Here is a 16,558-nt window from a genome sequence, read left to right as displayed (position 1 = left end):
GAAATGGAGCGTAGAATGGCAATCCAAAACCTGTATAATTCGATCACCTTTAGTTTCGGTAGTTTTAGGGTATTATAAAAATGTTAGGTTTAGACGGAGATGAAGTACCTTAGAATATGTCAACTAATATAGCACAAACTTTACACTAATCTCAATTTAGTAACGCCATAAATTACAGTTAAATGTAGCAATATAAACCCACGTAAATAAGTCAAACAAGTTGGGAAACCAAAATAAACCTCTCCGAGTTGAGGCGTTTTTCGTAAATAATTGAATAAATATAAATTCTAAATAAATCATTTCAAGAAACTTTATTCCTAAAATGATTTTAAACATAGCTATTGTTGACGTTTGAATTCTAGCGTATGCCTATTTAATAACTTTTGGAAATTTAGTGTATTTAAGGCGATTGATTCACAATAAATGATAGAATTGCCTGAACCTTTGCTGGAAGCCCTGCCATTGGGAGACTTGTAACCCAAGCCGATCGACGCGTACATCTTAACCCTAAAGATGATAATGGAGTAGAACCCAATATTACCTTCTCCGAACACGTTTGCTCCGATTTGCCAACTGCGAACGCAGTGACAGACACACCTCGACACGTCTAGTGTAAACCTCTCCGTGACGTCATCGTCACTCGGAGAGGTAAAAATTCACCAAACTTCACGCAATAGATTTTGATCTACTAGGCTCAGAAGTTAATGACTTCTTATCCTGGGAAGTATTGGACACTAAGGCTTTATATAGTATCCATCCCTGCTAGTCAAAATTGCCAATGGCAATCGTAAAAGAGGGTCGAAAGTTTCCTCCCCACTAGGAAAACTATCTAATCTACTGAAAAAAATCCCACGCGGAGAGGCTGTGGTTCTCAAACTCTGGGGCGTGTTCAAAACTTCTTCACCGCCAATCGTTGAAAAGCCGTCTGTCTAGAACTCTCTGAAAATCCATTACAATCCCTTGGGCCTAGGACCCCACGCTAGTTTGAGCGGAATTTCTAGCAAACATCTGTTCTTGTCACCGTTTCTGATTCGTTACCTAAACCACAGGACACACCTTAAAGTTTCGTTACTTGCTCGCTGCTGGCGCGCATATCAGCCTGCCAGCTCAAAATGAGAGAAGCGCCGTAGGTGGCGTGGTGATCGGACCTAATAAGATGTTGGCTAACAGAGATGGTTCCGGATATGGTTAGAGTCCAATACTTCCCAGGATAAGAAGTCATAAACTTCTGCTAGGCTGGAAAACTGCTTAACCTTTATGCTTTGAAATTAAATAGTGTGGCATATCACGAAGAGTTTAACTGTAGAACTAATGTTTTTTGGGCGAGTAGGAATGCTGTAAACCTGTACTGTTCAGACAACGTTTCGTTCTTATTAAGAGTTGCCTAGGGTACGAGTTTTCCCGCGTGAATAACGTCGCCAGATATCGCTTTGACCCTATCAAGCTTCGGCATGAATTCATACTCTACCCAGCACTCCAAATGTGTGTGCTTTACTTTGCATATGGCATCCCATAGAATAATCATTAAGTATCTACTATCGTATGCAGCGCCGTGCATCGGATACTTTTTTTATTGTACGGTATTTCCCAATCGAGGTCAAAGTCACGAATACTGAATGCAAGCTTGGAAATTGATTATTTTTTTGAAATCTTTAATCATTACAAAATTTCCTATCAGTTACTGTTAATTACAGATGTTTTTCGCAAAGAATAATGTTTAGCAATGTAATGATTATTCGTATTAGCAAATGTGGATGAGAGGGAAAGTATGACAATGGCCATGGAGCCTGTGTTAAAAAACACGGACATCAAAGTTTCGCCAATAACTATTTAGTTTACTAGTGACTGATGGACTTGCAAACTCGCGACTGAAAGTAGTTCAGACATTTATGCTCCTTGGTTTAACCATAACCCACTCGATCATGCGAATCACGATGCAAGCTGCTCGCGCTATAGCTAAATTACCGAGATTTATTTTATTTTATGTGCTCTTCTAGTGCTTCGATAACCTTACTTAAATCCATATTATACCTTCAAATACCTTTTGAAACATTACCAGGTACTCTGTCCTGACTACAAACACAAATCGAGGAAGTTCTAGCATACAAAATAGCAGACGACGGTAACCGTGTAACCGCGAATTAACACAAGACCTATTTTAAGGGAGTGAACAGGCCCAGTATAGCTACGCCAATAAAACGGTCAACTACGGCGAAACTCTGATGCCTAGCGACTTTTGGCCATTTTCATACTTTTCCCCTCATCCACTTTTGGCCATTTTCATACTTTTCCCCTCATCCACTTTTGGTATTAGTAATAAAATTAAAAGATTTTCATGTTAAATAACACCTGGAAAATCGTTAATTTTCAAGTATTAAATCTGAAGTCAAAACATTTGCTATTTCTTACCTAAGTAAAGATAACGTCTACATTGATTCAACAAACAGGTTTACGTCTTGCTTCGAATTTAATTCGAAGGGGACCCAACGGTTTCAACACAAGTTGATATGTAAATAATATCTTATCTCGTGGATAGAGTGAGGTCAATATAAAATTGCGCAACACGTTCGACAGAATGACCTTCATCTCCATCAGGGCGTACTTTTGTCCTGTTAACGTGAAGATAAGAAAACATTAACTACTTTTAATATTGGGTTTTGACAGTTATCTAAGTCTTGTCTTTCAAGGCATTACTAATATTAAGTGAAGCAAAGCCTGAACATACCAATGCAGTTTCTGGGTCCAGCCGAAAATGGAATGAAGGCAAACGGATTTCTTCCGTTGGAATTTTCGGGTGAAAATCTCTCGGGATCAAATACTTCTGGATTGGGATAGACTTTGGGGTCTCTATGCAGCGCGTAAATGTTGACAACAATGCTTGTACCTTTAGGTATCGTTTGTGTGCCTAAAACATATCAATCAATTGTAAATAAAGGACAGCAATTTCGTCTGCAATAATTTGACACATGTTTAAATGTTAAAATGTATTCAAAATTCAATTTAAATCAACTTTAAACATTTAAAATTGTCAAAAAGGGAACATGAATAAATAGTCCTTGTCTATAATGAAGTAACGCCGCCGCTACGGCGGTCACTCAATTTTCGGTGACGAGCCCTTGCGCCATTTTCCGAGGTGCAGTGTTACCAGACCCTCGTGACAGACAGTTCCCTAGTACTTTTTGAACTTATTGTTGGCTGCTATTCATACCTTGTGGCGAACTCAAATTGGCTTAATTTCAACTACAATTTAACTAAATTGGGAACCTTAATTTCGAAACATGCAAGGAAATAATAAAAAGTCAAAAAATACGGCATAAACGATGAAAATTGTGCTCTCTAGTTCGTTGAATCAAACCAAAACCACAGCCCACGCGCTCACGGACGTGATCCAATTACCTATGCCAAAAACAAAATCTTCTCTCCGTAAATGGCGGCCGATCACGTGATCATATTTTACCCGCGAAAAACACCGTGAGATTCTTGAGACATAAGCTAGTACCAAGAAGTGATATATAGTTTATTAGGGAGAAGGTATAAGATGCCTAAGTATTCGCGCGCCATAGTCCCAGTCCCCCTTTCAAAATACAACGGGGGACGTAAAAGGAGGCCGGGCATTTCGCCTCTCCTCAGTCGGAAAGTACGTAATTTTCGTCATTCGCGTCGCGCTGACGTGAGTTTTCAAGAACCAGTGAGATGCTGGTTGTAATTTAGAGACGGGGATTAACTCCGGACCTACGTTTGGACTGGAGATAAACTGGAAATGTGGTGAATTATTACTTCTCCCTAATAAACTAGATATCACTTTTTGCTAGTACTGCAGAAATAAATTGGGATTGGAAATCCAATGAGAGTCTGCGATTCCTATTCAGAACAACTCAACACGCCGCGAGTGACGAGTAGCGAAGTGATGTCTTAAATATTGTCAAATCCAGTTTCGCATGCACCAAGATTAGATAGCTTCGCGATTTCTTAACTATTATTCCATTTCCAACTGAATCTGAATAAAACTCTTAGTATATTGCGTTAAAAACCTATGCTTAAAACTTGCCAATTTTGATATTTTCTTCGGCCACTCTGCCAATGTATGGAGCTGCAGGATATAAGCGTTGACATTCCTAAATTTAGAACGAAATGCAGAAATTTAACGGCCGTAAATAAAAGTTCCATATTAGCTAGGTGTGGTTGCGGTGGGGAGGCCTTGTTCGTTTCCTATGTACTAATGTAGTATGGCATTCATGTTTTCTAACTCAGTAATTAGAGATGGCCCAACGTTTGGGATATATTAAATTCTAAAAACCCATACCTATTAAGGTACGTCTCTTCGTTTATCCAACCTTCACAAATATACACACAGATCATAATCGTAAAAGCCACACTCGTAGCTAGAAACCTATTATAACTATATATATTGAAAGGTCAGCAAGGTTCTCAAGGACAAATATAATACAAAACAGCAGCCCAGCCTTTATAAGTAGTCCTCAAGCGCTAACTCCAAAAACCAGAGTTTAGAGAAAATATTTCGATTTTCAAGACTTTCCAATAAATCATCTTCGATACAGCTTACCGTCAAATTAACACATAATTTGAGGGTTGCCGCCATATAACTGGGTGCATTATTACTTTCAAGAGCCGGAAGAGGATATTTTCATAAAAATTGTCTCGACAAACTTGTTTTCCGTCTGACCGAAGCCAGGAAAACTGCTACTCATATGTACTTTTTCTCGCAATTCATTTCGCATTACGAGCTCAAAGGTGATAGTGGATCTTGCCTTAATCTGTTTCTATGCACGCTTGTTTTTCGTGTACCGAGGGCTTCAAACAAACACGCACACATACGGGTACACAGAAAAAACATCATCGCAAAGCTAGGTCTGGTTTTATAACCACACCTAGCAATATCTGAACAATACCAGAAGTAGGATAAGGGACTAAAAGTATTGAGGTAACCAAATTCTTCACTTGGCGAAAGTGCATATTCTTGATAACACACCAACAGTTGGCCCTCTGGTAGCGGTTTCTGAGTTTTCCCTCCTAAACGTGAGTAGCTCGCGGCGGTAGACGGCCGAACTAGATTCTAGCACCCGCGTCCGTGTTCCGCGGTTTTAGGTTGAGGGGAAGGGGGTGGGAAATGTTTTTGGAACTCAGACAATTTTTCTCTCTCTGGTGTATAGGCGCGATGAAAGCGGCATAAAATCCTCAAATTTGTTCACTAGTGCCAGGATCTATTACCAATGCTAGAGCTCTTTACTTCTAGTATCATCCTACTTCTGCCACACCTAGCAATATCTGAACAATACCTTACCTTCAAGACCATGTCCATGTATTTAAGATTACGCAAATGATCCAACGTGAACTCACTGTCACTGTCTCCTAAAACATTGACAACTTCGTCGTACATCTTTTCTTGAACTTCGGGATGTAAGCCAAGAAGGTATAATGTCCAGGTTAATGTAATAGCTGATGTATCGTGGCCCTAATTTAAATTAAAGAAAATTTAAAATCTGAGTAGCATAGGATAATTCTGAAGGTTTTTACGGCAAACATGAAATTATTGACTTCATTAATAATATCCTTTTCAGTAAATTCAGGGTTCTCTTGTTGCAATTCAAGCAAGCGATCTAGGAAGGCTAAACGCTTCTTGTCATGAATCATAGTGTTGGTTTCTGCGTTATCATTCAATGGTAAAGCATTTGAAGATTTATTTTTTAAATATTTCTTTTCAATGATTATCTGTTAAAATCTCGGATTTAGGCCAATATTACTTTTATCCAAAATATTTATTTATTATAATTAAACATACCTTGAGGGTTAAATCATTTATTGTTTTTATACAGTCCTTGAAGCGTCTGCCTTGTTCAGTAAGGGAAAATAAGAAATTATTCCATAACCACTTTCTTGAATCCCGATACGATATTGCTGTAGTAATGCTAAAAATTTCATGAATAACATTTTAATTATAAGACCCATTTCGAAAACTGAACGATGAAAGTTTATTTTTTCATTTACAGTTCTACCATTTTAAAAGATGGCGGCTATTTCAACCCAAAAACCCAAATAGAGCCCGTCAAATACTGAACTAGTGTATCAAATATTTCTTAAATTGTTTTTTCTTTTAACAATTATAGCATAAGTTATAAGATATGTTCCATAAGTGTGACACTACCTATACTTCGTAACGCTAGAGACTTACCGAGATTTGGCTCAAGTGATAACGACGCGAGAATTGACTACACTCGGTTTTGCAGTCCATCTTCCTATTTCGTCTGTACTAAGCCTTTGACAGCGCCTAACCAGACATCGCTTTACAAGAATCTATGACCTACGTCACTTCACGACAATCTCTCGTTAACCAGTAACAAACTTATGGACATATATTATGAACTTATGGTTATAGTGCAGACATTTGGGTCACTTTTCTGGAGCCCTGCAAGTTTAAAAGAGGCCTGCATATTCTAACCCAAAAACTCAAAGAGTTTGTCAAAATAAATAAATAAATAAGTAAATAAAAAATATTGCTCGTGTACTAAATATTTTTAGTATTGGTTGTAACGAAATTAGGCCATTTGAAATTTGAAAAATCATTATTGATTTGATAGTTCCTACTATTTATGACTAAGGAACCTGCGAAATATGAGTTTGCTAGGTGAAACAGATTGAATTGTGGTTGATTATCAGTGTGTACTAACTACTAACTGATTTCTGAAGGAATTTCACTTACCCGTGGATAGCCTTAAAGTAATTCGAGTCATTATTTTCTTGGAAATTCAAACGAACTCCCATTGCAGTTTCTAAATTAGGAATTAGTCAATTAGTTCAAATAATGTAATAGACTAAAATTTTAAACACTTACCACCTAAGATATCCATTGTGCAGTTTTTTAATATTGGTACAACGTCAATCCAATCATCCTTCAGATTAGAATGAATCTTTTTGATTAAATTGGCAGAATGAACATTCATAACCGGAAGGAAATCGTGCAAAATTTGGAAGTGAAAGGTGGGCGTTAGAACCCTCCTTCTGGTTCGCCATTTTTCTCCAGAGCTGAAAATTTCCAAACATTTTTTTTTTTTTATAAATTTTTAATTATTCTTCCACTAAAACGAATATTACCTTAAAAACATGCAGTCTCCCAACCATGGTTTAAGAAAATTATAATATTCAACTTTGTTAACAGACACCTTACTCGTTAATAAAGGCTTGACGATAAAAGAAAAAACTGATATTAATTAACGTGCATCATAAGTTCATAAGATATGTTCCATATCTTTGTCACTGGTTACTGAAAGCTTGTTATGAAATGACGTAGGTGAAACATAATAGAATCTCGTAAAGCGATGCCGGTTTAGGCGCTGTCAAAGGATTACTACAGACCATGAATCTATATAACTATGAATATACAGCTGCGTTATGCTGTCTAACCTCTCGATAAGGTTTGGGGTTGGGCGGGGCTTAGCGAAAGGAGACATTAGTCACGTGTCTGCTAGTGTTAGGAACGGGAGAAGGGAGGGGGAGTCCGGGGGTGTGTAAATTCGAAACGTCACTTCCTCTTGTCTTGTGATTGGCTATTAGATCTACGCAAAACGCGTCAAAGCTAGGTGGTAACACCCAATCTAAATCGACATGATAGAAGGGGCGTATGATTGAGCTGTATATTCATAGTTATATAGATTCATGTACAGACTAAATAGGATGATGGACTGCAAAACCGAGTGTAGTCAATTCTCGCGTAGCTCCGAACTAGATCGAGGTGTAAGTCTCTAGCATTACGAAGTATACGAAGTGTCATACTTATGGAAGGAACATATCTTATAAACATAAGCATCTTAAAAAAAAATACGTTTACCATCACTGATTCAGCTCGAAACAAAAACACTACTGGTTCCCAGAAAAACCATAGACTAAAGAAAGTATCTTGATGATACATTTCGCTTAAGCCATTTCGTAATTCGATAATTACTACAATTATATTTTATAAGACATTACGACATGTTTTAAACTTGTTTAGTGTTAAGTTAAAGCAGAAGTAAGATGAGACTAGAAGGAAAGAGCTCTAGCATTGGTAGTAGATCCTGCATGGCACTAGTGAACAAATTTGAGGATTTTATGCCGCTTCAATCGCGCCTACACTAGAGAGAAAATAATTGATCGAGTTCCACAAACATTTCCTACCCCCTTCCCCTTAACCTAAAGTCGCGGAACACGGACGCGGGTGCTTGAATCTAGTTCGGCTGTCTACCGCCGCGAGCGTCTCACGTTTTGGAGGGCAAATTCAGAAACCGCTACAAGAGGGCCAACCGTTGGTGTGTTATCAAGAATATTCACTTTCGCCAAGTGAAGAATTTGGTTAGCTCAGTACTTCTAGTCCCTTATCTTACTTCTGGTTAAAGGGAAAGGCTATAAAAATATATATATAAAAAATTAAATTATCTCCGGTTTCAAAATAATTAGCAATTATTTGGTCATGAAAACGACAACTACTTCGCTGCCATTGGTTTAGTGGCGTCTGCTAAATCGAAGCACTTCCCCCTACAGGCTGAGAGGTATAAGGGGTAAGATGTTAAATTTTGCAGACGCCAGTAAAGCAATGGCGGCGCAGTAGTCCTCGCTTTTAAGACTAATAAAATGCTGATTATTATATAATAATAGATAATTTAATGTTTTCTAAATATTCTTTCTTGTATATTTAGAAAAAGGCCGTATGTTATCTGAACTTTTCCTTAAGGGGAATGTTTTATTAAAAATATTAACAAACCTGTGGAACTGTTGATCTTAGCCGACAATGAGGCATTATGCCAGCCCATTTCAATTAGATTTCCAAAAATGGGAAACATTTTAGGCCCAGGTAATTTATTAAAGGCAGATACGAATTTTCGACGCTTATAAATTCGGATTACATAATACAACCCTATGAGTCCCGATAAAGTCCAGATCAAAATCCAAGAATACTTCTCGACAATATTGTTATATCGAATCGCCATTTTTCACCGTACTTAATTATGAACTTCAACAGTGAATTTCGCAAACGTAGATTTCGGGTAGAAAACTATTGAATATAAAAATGCTAGGATTTAAATTTCGAAAACTTAATTAAAACTTTCTCTGGTGCAATATAAATGAGCAATTAAATCGAATTTCCAAACCGTAAATGCAATGTTGTATACGCTTGTTTGAAAATTGAGCGGCGTTCACTCAGTTCCTCGTCAAAATTAATATTAAGCAAATGTATGATATCCGTTTACCGCTCCAATTCGAATAATAAAAAACATGTGCGGTTCACAAAAAACTTCGCTCCACTTATTTTGCGTATGAAATGCCATAGAATTACACGTAGGTGTGGAGTATTCGAAATGAACGCAATTTTCTAACAAGAGGCCATTCCCCTAATATTTATTTGGTTATTCCTCCACGTTTTCGGCTCAAATGTACTGTATAGACACTGGGGTTTCCATGCAGCCGGGTTAGCTGCCTTTTAATGTGGATACCTATAGACCATTCCATTAATTACTTAAAAAGAGGCATACCCTAGGCAACGGTTCAAAATCGCACTAATGGGTAGTAAACTTAAAATTCAAAAAGACTAAAATGAAATCTTGGAAGAAGATTTATCAGTTAAACAAGTTGAGAAAACAAAACCTCTACGAGTCAAGACGAGGGCTAACATTTTCAACCAAAAATTATTCTTCTTAAACAGAGGTCTATCAGCATAGTTTCCTTTAATTTTGGTAGATGTACGGTATTCGTATAGCATTAAAGGAATTATAAAACGTTCAGTTCAGACCAAGCTTCATTGTGCCCATTTTTCTTATGAAGTACCATAGTATAGTAAATAGGGGAGGAATATGTCAACTAAAACCTGTACCGAGCTGTGGCGCAACAGAGAGAAAAGAAATCAGAGAAGTTTGTTCTTAACGGCTGACGTGACGTCTGGCTGAGACAGGTTACTAAACCGAATCACATAGGCGATAAATGGTTCCCTCATCATTACTCTATTAGCGTTTAACTATTTCACAAGACGCGCTTGTGGATTTTTGTCCCACCCCAAGACGAGGTTTGTGTGTTGATTGCTAAGGATTTAGTATGCCAAACAGTGATAGAATTCACCCTACTTTGCGATGCCCATTTGAAGTTAGATGATCGGGAGAGCAAACAAAAATGGTGCCATGAGCCCGGGAAGAATGACGTTACATAACTAAAGTATTAGAGGATACAGAGTGTCATCCTTCTTCCATTATCCCCTTCTGGTTATAGTTACCATTCCCTGTTTGACTCTCATCGTTCGTGCTCACTCCTTACACCCAACCTTGATCAAAGCACACTTTTTCAATTCAAAATTTCTGACCAAATTCGTAGACTATTGGCCACACTGAGAATGTCTTCAACAATCATTTGTTTGCTAGATGCTTCTGAATAACTGGTTTTATAAATTTTATTTTATTTTTTAGCAAATTTTGAGTAACAAATAGGGACTACAAATTTCGTTTTCCATTATTATGGCTGATGTTTCACCTTCGCAAAAATGACCCATTGTCAGCAAACCACCAGACGTTATAGATTTAACCAATACGTCTCGCTTCGAATTTTATTCGAACGGGGCCCAACGGCCTCAATACGATTTCCGGTGATAGTAATATTTTATCTCGAGGGTCAAGTGAGGTCAATTTAAAGTTGCGCAAGACATGCGACAGAACGACCTTAATCTCCATAAGAGCGTACTTTTGCCCTGTTCCCATTAAAAAATTTGACAGCCTTGGTTATGAAAACATTACGTGAACATTAGTTTAACATACCAATGCAGTTTCTAAGTCCAGCCGAAAACGGAATGTACGCATACGGATTTCTTCCTTTGGAATTTTCGGGAGAAAACCTCTCAGGGTCAAATACTTCCGGATTGGGGTAAACCTTGGGGTCTCTATGCAGCATGTACGTGTTGACGAAAATGGAAATACTTTTAGGCAATGTTAGTTTCCCTATTGAATTTTAAATAACAATAGAGAATGAACCAATTTAGAAAATGAAACAATATGAAGTAGCTTGGGAATGGACATAATCGCGATTGAACCAATTTAGAAAATGAAACAATATGAAGTAGCTTGGGAATGGACATAATCGCGATTGAACGCTGTTGAAAACTACTTAACAGGTAGATTCACACTATAATTTCAGTTAACCTGTCAAGTGACATGTTTGGTCAAATCCAACACACAAATTAGATGGCTCAACTATTTTTTCACCTTGATTACTTTCTAATTCTCATCTACTCTTGCATGGTTAAACGGTTAATTGTGAGATAAGCTATGGAATGATTAAATCATGAAGTAATAACAAGACTAACCAATTTTGATATTGTCTTCGGCCACTCTTGCAAAGCTGGGAATTGCAGGATATAAGCGTTGGCATTCCTCAAGTCATAAAGAAGGGCAGACATTTCAAGCAAATTAGATATCGAAAAATTATAGTAAAGATGACATACCTTTAAGACAATGTCCATGTATTTAAGATGACGCATTTGATCCATCGTGACGTCGCTATCATTGTCCCCATAAACATCCATGACTTCATTATAGACTTTTTCTTGAACTTCGGGATGTAAGCCGAGAAGATATAGCACCCAGGTTAAACTCGTAGCTGTTGTATCGTGGCCCTAATTTAAATAAACTATTTTAAAATCGACCTTGTTCTAAATGTTTCAAACCTTCATTCTTACGCCGAACATGAAAGTATTGACTTCGTCAACAATATCCTTTTCTGTGAATTCAGGGTCATTTTGGTGCTTTTCAAGCAAAAGATCCAAGAAGGCTATTTGCTTCTTGCCCTTCATCATCGTGTCCGTTTCTGCGTTACCATTTGATGATAAAGACATTTGAGACATTTTCTTCAATAAATCCTTCTTTTCTTTGATAACCTGTTGTTATTAAATCAGATTTTTATTACATTTAAGTATGAACTAATTAATCATACCTTGAAGGTTAAACCATTTATCGTTTCTAAACATTCCTTAAAGCGTTTGCCTTCATTTGAAAGGGAAAATAAGAAATAATTCCACAACCACACTTTGCTCGCGCGATACGTTATTGCAAAAGTAATGCTAAAGATTTCATGAAATGGTCTTTAATTCTTGAACTTCTTCGTTAAATTCAAATTCATTAAGAAATGTAAAAATATCACTTACTCGTGGACAGCTTTGGCGTATTCCGCGTCCGTATTGTCTTGGCAATTCAAACGAAAGCCCATCGCTGTCTCTAATTACGACGTGAAGCGTTAGGTACAATAATGAAAGAACTTTAAATCCTGAACTTTACCACATATGATATCCAGTGTGCAATTAGTTAATATGGGTACAACGTCAATCCAATCAACTTTCAGATTGGATTTAATCTGTTTGATTAAATTGGCAGAATGAACATTCATGACCGAAAGAAAGTCTTGTAAAATTCGGAAATGAAAACAGGGCGTTAGGACCTTCCTTCTTGTTCTCCATTTTTCTCCAGATCTGAAATTTTACATGAATGACTGAATAGAATTTTATTTATTTCTTGGATTTTGTATGGTACCTTAAGAGCAAGCCGTTGCCCAACCATGGTTTAAGAAGATTATAATATTTGCTTTTGTTGATGGTCAAGGTACTCGTTAGACCAGGCTGGACGAAACAAAATTAAATTATGACTGAAACATTAACATAATATTTAACAAACACTGAATTTACCTCTACTGATTCAGCTCGCGATAAAATCACTAATGGCTCCCCAAAAAGGCATAATCGTACTAAAGAATCTTGCGGGTATAGTGCGCACAAGCCATTTAGGGTATCCGAAAGTACTAAAATTATTAGTTGATTATTTTATTTATAGCGGACTACACAAACACTATTTCAACAAATCTAATTTTTAAGCCATGATTTTTTTCTAATAAATAATGAAATATTCACAAACCTGTAGGCCTGTTGATCCTGGCAGACAGTGAGGCATTATTCCAACCTATTTCATTTACATTCCCAAGCAAGGGAAATCCTTTAGGTCCAGGTAGTTTATTAAAGGAAGTAATGAATTTTAGACGCTTGTCAATTCGTGTAACACAATAAAACCCTAAGAGTCCAGTTAGCGTCCAGATAAAAAACCAAGTATATTTTTCAAAAACATTATAATCTGGTGAAGCCATTTAAAACACTTTTTCACAGAGTCCAACTGCGCCAGCTTTTTTGGTTTTCAGCTCTAAAGAACCGTAAGCATAGCCTGCATAGAACGATTAGAATTCTGTTATTTCCTGGCAAATCTAGAATAGTGGTAGATGTAGCTAGGGTATTCGATTTAAGCGCCAACTGTATAGAATCAACATATTTGGTTCAGAACAAATTTTTCAAATTTTATTTTATTAACAAATAGAAGATGTTTTGCCAAAACATAATTTGGGGATAAAATTGGGGCTACTAATTTTGGTTTCCATTATTAGGGCTGATGTTTAACCTTCGACAAAGGTTCGCAAAGCACCAGATATTATAGAGTTAACCAATACGTCTTGCTTCGAATTTTATTCGAACGGGACCCAACGGCCTCAATACGATTTCCGGTGATAGTAATATTTTATCTCGAGGGTCAAGTGAGGTCAATTTAAAATTGCGTAAGACGTGCGACAGAACGACCTTTATCTCCATAAGGGCGTACCTTTGTCCTGTTGCCATTAAAAGAAGAAAACATTTGAACTTGATCTAAGCCTTGGCTAAGAAAACATTAAATGAACCAAAACCTGAACTTACCAATACAGTTTCTAGGTCCAGCCGAAAACGGAACGTATGCATACGGATTTCTTCCATTACAATTATCGGGGGAAAACCTCTCAGGGTCAAATACTTCCGGATTGGGGTAAAACTTGGGGTCTCTATGCAGCGCGTACGTGTTGACGAAAATGGAAATACCTTTAGGCAATGTTAGTTTACCTATGGAATTTTTAATAACAATTTAGAGAATGAACCCATCCGTTACTGTTAAGGCCCTTTTCGATTTCTTGAAACTAATAGGCCATTTCGAAATTACATAAAGAGAAACCAGTAACGTCAGAAGGGAGGCTAACCAACTCGCACTGCCTGAAGCAGTACTTCTTGAAGCGAGGGGAATACGCTAAGATGGTTGCCTCACCCCTGTATGTTGGTGTCTTTGGAAGCATTGCGAAAATTGGAAAATGAAATAATATTATGTAGTTAGCGAATGAAAATAATTGTGATTGATCGCTGTTCAAAGCTACTTAACACGTGAATTCAAACTACAATTTCAGTAAACAAGTCAAGAGGCAGGTTTGGTCAAATCCATCACCGAAATTGGATGGCTCAACTATTTCTTCACCTTGACTACTTTCCAATTCTCATCTACTCTTGCATGGTTAAACGGCTAATTGTGAGATAAGGTATGGAATGATTAGATCACTTAGTATGAATAAGACTAACCAATTTTGATATTTTCTTCGGCCACTCTTGCAAAGCTTGGAACTGCAGGATATAAGCGTTGGCATTCCTAAATTTATAAAGAAGTTCAGACGTTTAAAGCTAATTAGATATGGAAAAATTATGGTAAAGATGGCATACCTTTAAGACCATGTCCATGTATTTAAGATGACGCATTTGGTCCATCGTGACGTCGTTATCATTGTCCCCATAAACATCAATGACTTCACTATACACCTTTTCTTGAACATCGGGATGTAAGCCGAGAAGGTATATCACCCAGGTTAAACTTGTAGCTGTTGTATCGTGGCCCTAATTTGAATAAATTTAAACTAAAAGGGACCTTAGTCTAATATAAGAAAGTTAAACATCATACTTACGCGAAACATGAAAGTATTGACTTCGTCAACAATATCCTTTTCGGTGAATTCAGGGTCCTCTTGATGCTTTTCAAGCAACAGATCCAGGAACGCTATTCGCTTCTTGCCCTGAATCATAGTGTCCGTTTCTGCGTTACCATTTAATGGTAAAGACCGTTGAGATAGTTTCTTCAATAAATCCTTCTTTTCTTTGATAACCTGTTATAACACCAGATTTTTATTACATTTAAATACGAAATAATTAATCTTACCTTGAAGGTTAAACCATTTATCGTTTCTAAACTTTCCTTGAAGCGTTTGCCTTCTTTTGAAAGGGAAAATAAGAAACTATTCCATAACCACACTTTGCTCGCGCGATACGTTATTGCGAAAGTAATGCTAAAGATTTCATGAAATTGCCTTTAATTCTTGAGCTTTATCGTTAAATTCTATAATATCACTTACTCATGGACAGCTTTGGCATATTCCTCGTCCGTATTGTCTTGGCAATTCAAACGAAAGCCCATCGCTGTCTCTAATTACGACGTGAAGCGTCATGTACAATAATGAAAGAACTTTAAATCCTGAACTTTACCACATATGATATCCAGTGTGCAATTAATTAATATGGGTACAATATCAATCCAATCATACTTCAGATTAGATCGAATCTTTCTGACTAAATTGGCAGAATGAGCATTCATAACCGGAAGAAAATCCTGCAAAATTTGGAAGTGAAAACAGGGCGTGAGGACCTTCCTTCTTGATCTCCATTTTTCTCCAGATCTGAAATTTTACATGAATGACTAAATTGAATTTAATTTAATTTAATATATTTCTTCGATTTGATATGGTACCTTAAAAGCAAGCCGTTACCCAACCATGGTTGAAGGAGATTATAATATTTGCTTTTGTTGATGGTCAAAGTACTCGTTAGAACAGGCTGACGAAAGAACAATTAATTTATACATGAAACCAGGGATAGATTTAATTTTAGAAGTAGGACTGGAGAACAGAGTAATGTTGGCGTAGGTCAAAGTCCCGGACCCTTTTCCCGGGACAGGGGGGGGTATGAAAGAAGAGGCGGGTTATAGCGACATAAGTTAAAAAAATTACTTATTTTTCGCCGTCCCCGTCAGTAACGTCATCAAAACGTAGTTTAAGTGAGCCAATAAGATTACTTAAAATTTTCGTTACGTGTTGGAGGGAGGGGCTCGATACTGGGCTATGAGTCGGACTGAAGTAAATAATAACCGTTCTCCATTCCTACTTCTAAAATTAAATCTATCCCCGATGAAACATAATATTTTACAAACACTGCATTTACCTCTACTGATTCAGCTCGCGATAAAATCACTAATGGCTCCCCAAAAAGGCTTAATCGAACTAACGAATCTAGCGGATATAGTGCGAACAAGCCATTTAGTGTATCCGAAAGTACTAAAATTATTAATTGATTATTTTATTCATAGCGGACGTCACAAATACTATTTCAACTAATCAAATTTTTAAGCCATGAATTTTTTCCTAATAAATTATGAAATATTCACAAACCTGTAGACCTGTTGATCTTGGCGGACAGTGAGGCATTATTCCAACCTATTTCATTTACATTCCCAAGCAAGGGAAATCCTTTAGGTCCAGGTAGTTTATTAAAGGCAGTAATGAATTTTTGACGCTTGTAAATTCGTGTAACAAAATAAAACCCTAAGAGTCCAGTTAGAGTCCAGATAAAAAACCAAGTATATTTTTCAACAACATTAAAATC

The 16,558-nt window shown here is 37.1% G+C and overlaps 3 protein-coding genes across 3 annotated transcripts; all 3 read right to left on the bottom strand.

Moving 5' to 3' along the window:
* Positions 1-2,414: 2,414 nt before the first annotated feature.
* Positions 2,415-6,959, bottom strand: LOC149616014 (cytochrome P450 4C1-like). The gene is made up of 8 exons (XM_089856121.1): positions 6,851-6,959; positions 6,719-6,788; positions 5,801-5,927; positions 5,536-5,730; positions 5,303-5,473; positions 4,049-4,115; positions 2,726-2,905; positions 2,415-2,609 (listed from the first exon to the last, which is right to left on the bottom strand). The coding sequence occupies exons 1-8, from the start codon at positions 6,957-6,959 to the stop codon at positions 2,437-2,439; spliced, it is 1,092 nt and encodes a 363-aa protein (XP_089712247.1). The 3' UTR covers positions 2,415-2,436.
* Positions 6,960-10,553: 3,594 nt separating this feature from the next.
* On the bottom strand, positions 10,554-13,155 carry LOC149616013 (cytochrome P450 4C1-like). The gene is made up of 10 exons (XM_089856120.1): positions 12,930-13,155; positions 12,704-12,816; positions 12,552-12,637; positions 12,300-12,490; positions 12,168-12,239; positions 11,959-12,008; positions 11,705-11,902; positions 11,329-11,641; positions 10,788-10,967; positions 10,554-10,720 (listed from the first exon to the last, which is right to left on the bottom strand). The coding sequence occupies exons 1-10, from the start codon at positions 13,153-13,155 to the stop codon at positions 10,554-10,556; spliced, it is 1,596 nt and encodes a 531-aa protein (XP_089712246.1).
* A 343-nt stretch (positions 13,156-13,498) lies between these two features.
* On the bottom strand, positions 13,499-16,380 carry LOC149616012 (cytochrome P450 4c3-like). The gene is made up of 10 exons (XM_089856119.1): positions 16,345-16,380; positions 15,648-15,733; positions 15,386-15,576; positions 15,256-15,325; positions 15,063-15,189; positions 14,812-15,009; positions 14,573-14,743; positions 14,435-14,501; positions 13,751-13,930; positions 13,499-13,665 (listed from the first exon to the last, which is right to left on the bottom strand). The coding sequence occupies exons 1-10, from the start codon at positions 16,378-16,380 to the stop codon at positions 13,499-13,501; spliced, it is 1,293 nt and encodes a 430-aa protein (XP_089712245.1).
* Between the last annotated feature and the right edge of the window lie 178 nt (positions 16,381-16,558).

This window comes from Phalangium opilio, unplaced genomic scaffold (genome assembly GCF_054372755.1).
Source record: "Phalangium opilio isolate 3A_F unplaced genomic scaffold, DU_Popi_V2 ptg000217l_1, whole genome shotgun sequence".
Taxonomy (NCBI): Eukaryota; Metazoa; Arthropoda; class Arachnida; order Opiliones; family Phalangiidae; genus Phalangium; species Phalangium opilio.
Note: the sequence above shows the minus strand (reverse complement) of the source record. Positions and strands in the feature narration are given on the sequence as shown.

What these genes read in the sequence shown, in the direction of transcription:
- LOC149616014 (XM_089856121.1), bottom strand. Translation starts at nt 6,959, where the DNA reads ATGAATGTTCATTCTGCCAATTTAATCAAAAAGATTCATTCTAATCTG. An exon ending in CACAATGGATATCTTAGGTG is followed by an intron (nt 6,789 to 6,850) that starts GTAAGTGTTTAA and finishes TTCCTAATTTAG; the next exon opens with AAACTGCAATGGGAGTTCGT. An exon ending in TAAATGATTTAACCCTCAAG is followed by an intron (nt 5,731 to 5,800) that starts GTATGTTTAATT and finishes AGATTTTAACAG; the next exon opens with ATAATCATTGAAAAGAAATA.
- LOC149616013 (XM_089856120.1), bottom strand. Translation starts at nt 13,155, where the DNA reads ATGGCTTCACCAGATTATAATGTTTTTGAAAAATATACTTGGTTTTTT. An exon ending in CAGGATCAACAGGCCTACAG is followed by an intron (nt 12,817 to 12,929) that starts GTTTGTGAATAT and finishes TAATAATTTTAG; the next exon opens with TACTTTCGGATACCCTAAAT. An exon ending in CGCCAAAGCTGTCCACGAGT is followed by an intron (nt 12,009 to 12,167) that starts AAGTGATATTTT and finishes TTTCAAATGAAG; the next exon opens with GCAAACGCTTTAAGGAATGT.
- LOC149616012 (XM_089856119.1), bottom strand. Translation starts at nt 16,380, where the DNA reads ATGCCTCACTGTCCGCCAAGATCAACAGGTCTACAG. An exon ending in GGTAACGGCTTGCTTTTAAG is followed by an intron (nt 15,577 to 15,647) that starts GTACCATATCAA and finishes GTAAAATTTCAG; the next exon opens with ATCTGGAGAAAAATGGAGAT. An exon ending in TCAATACTTTCATGTTTCGC is followed by an intron (nt 14,744 to 14,811) that starts GTAAGTATGATG and finishes TATTCAAATTAG; the next exon opens with GGCCACGATACAACAGCTAC.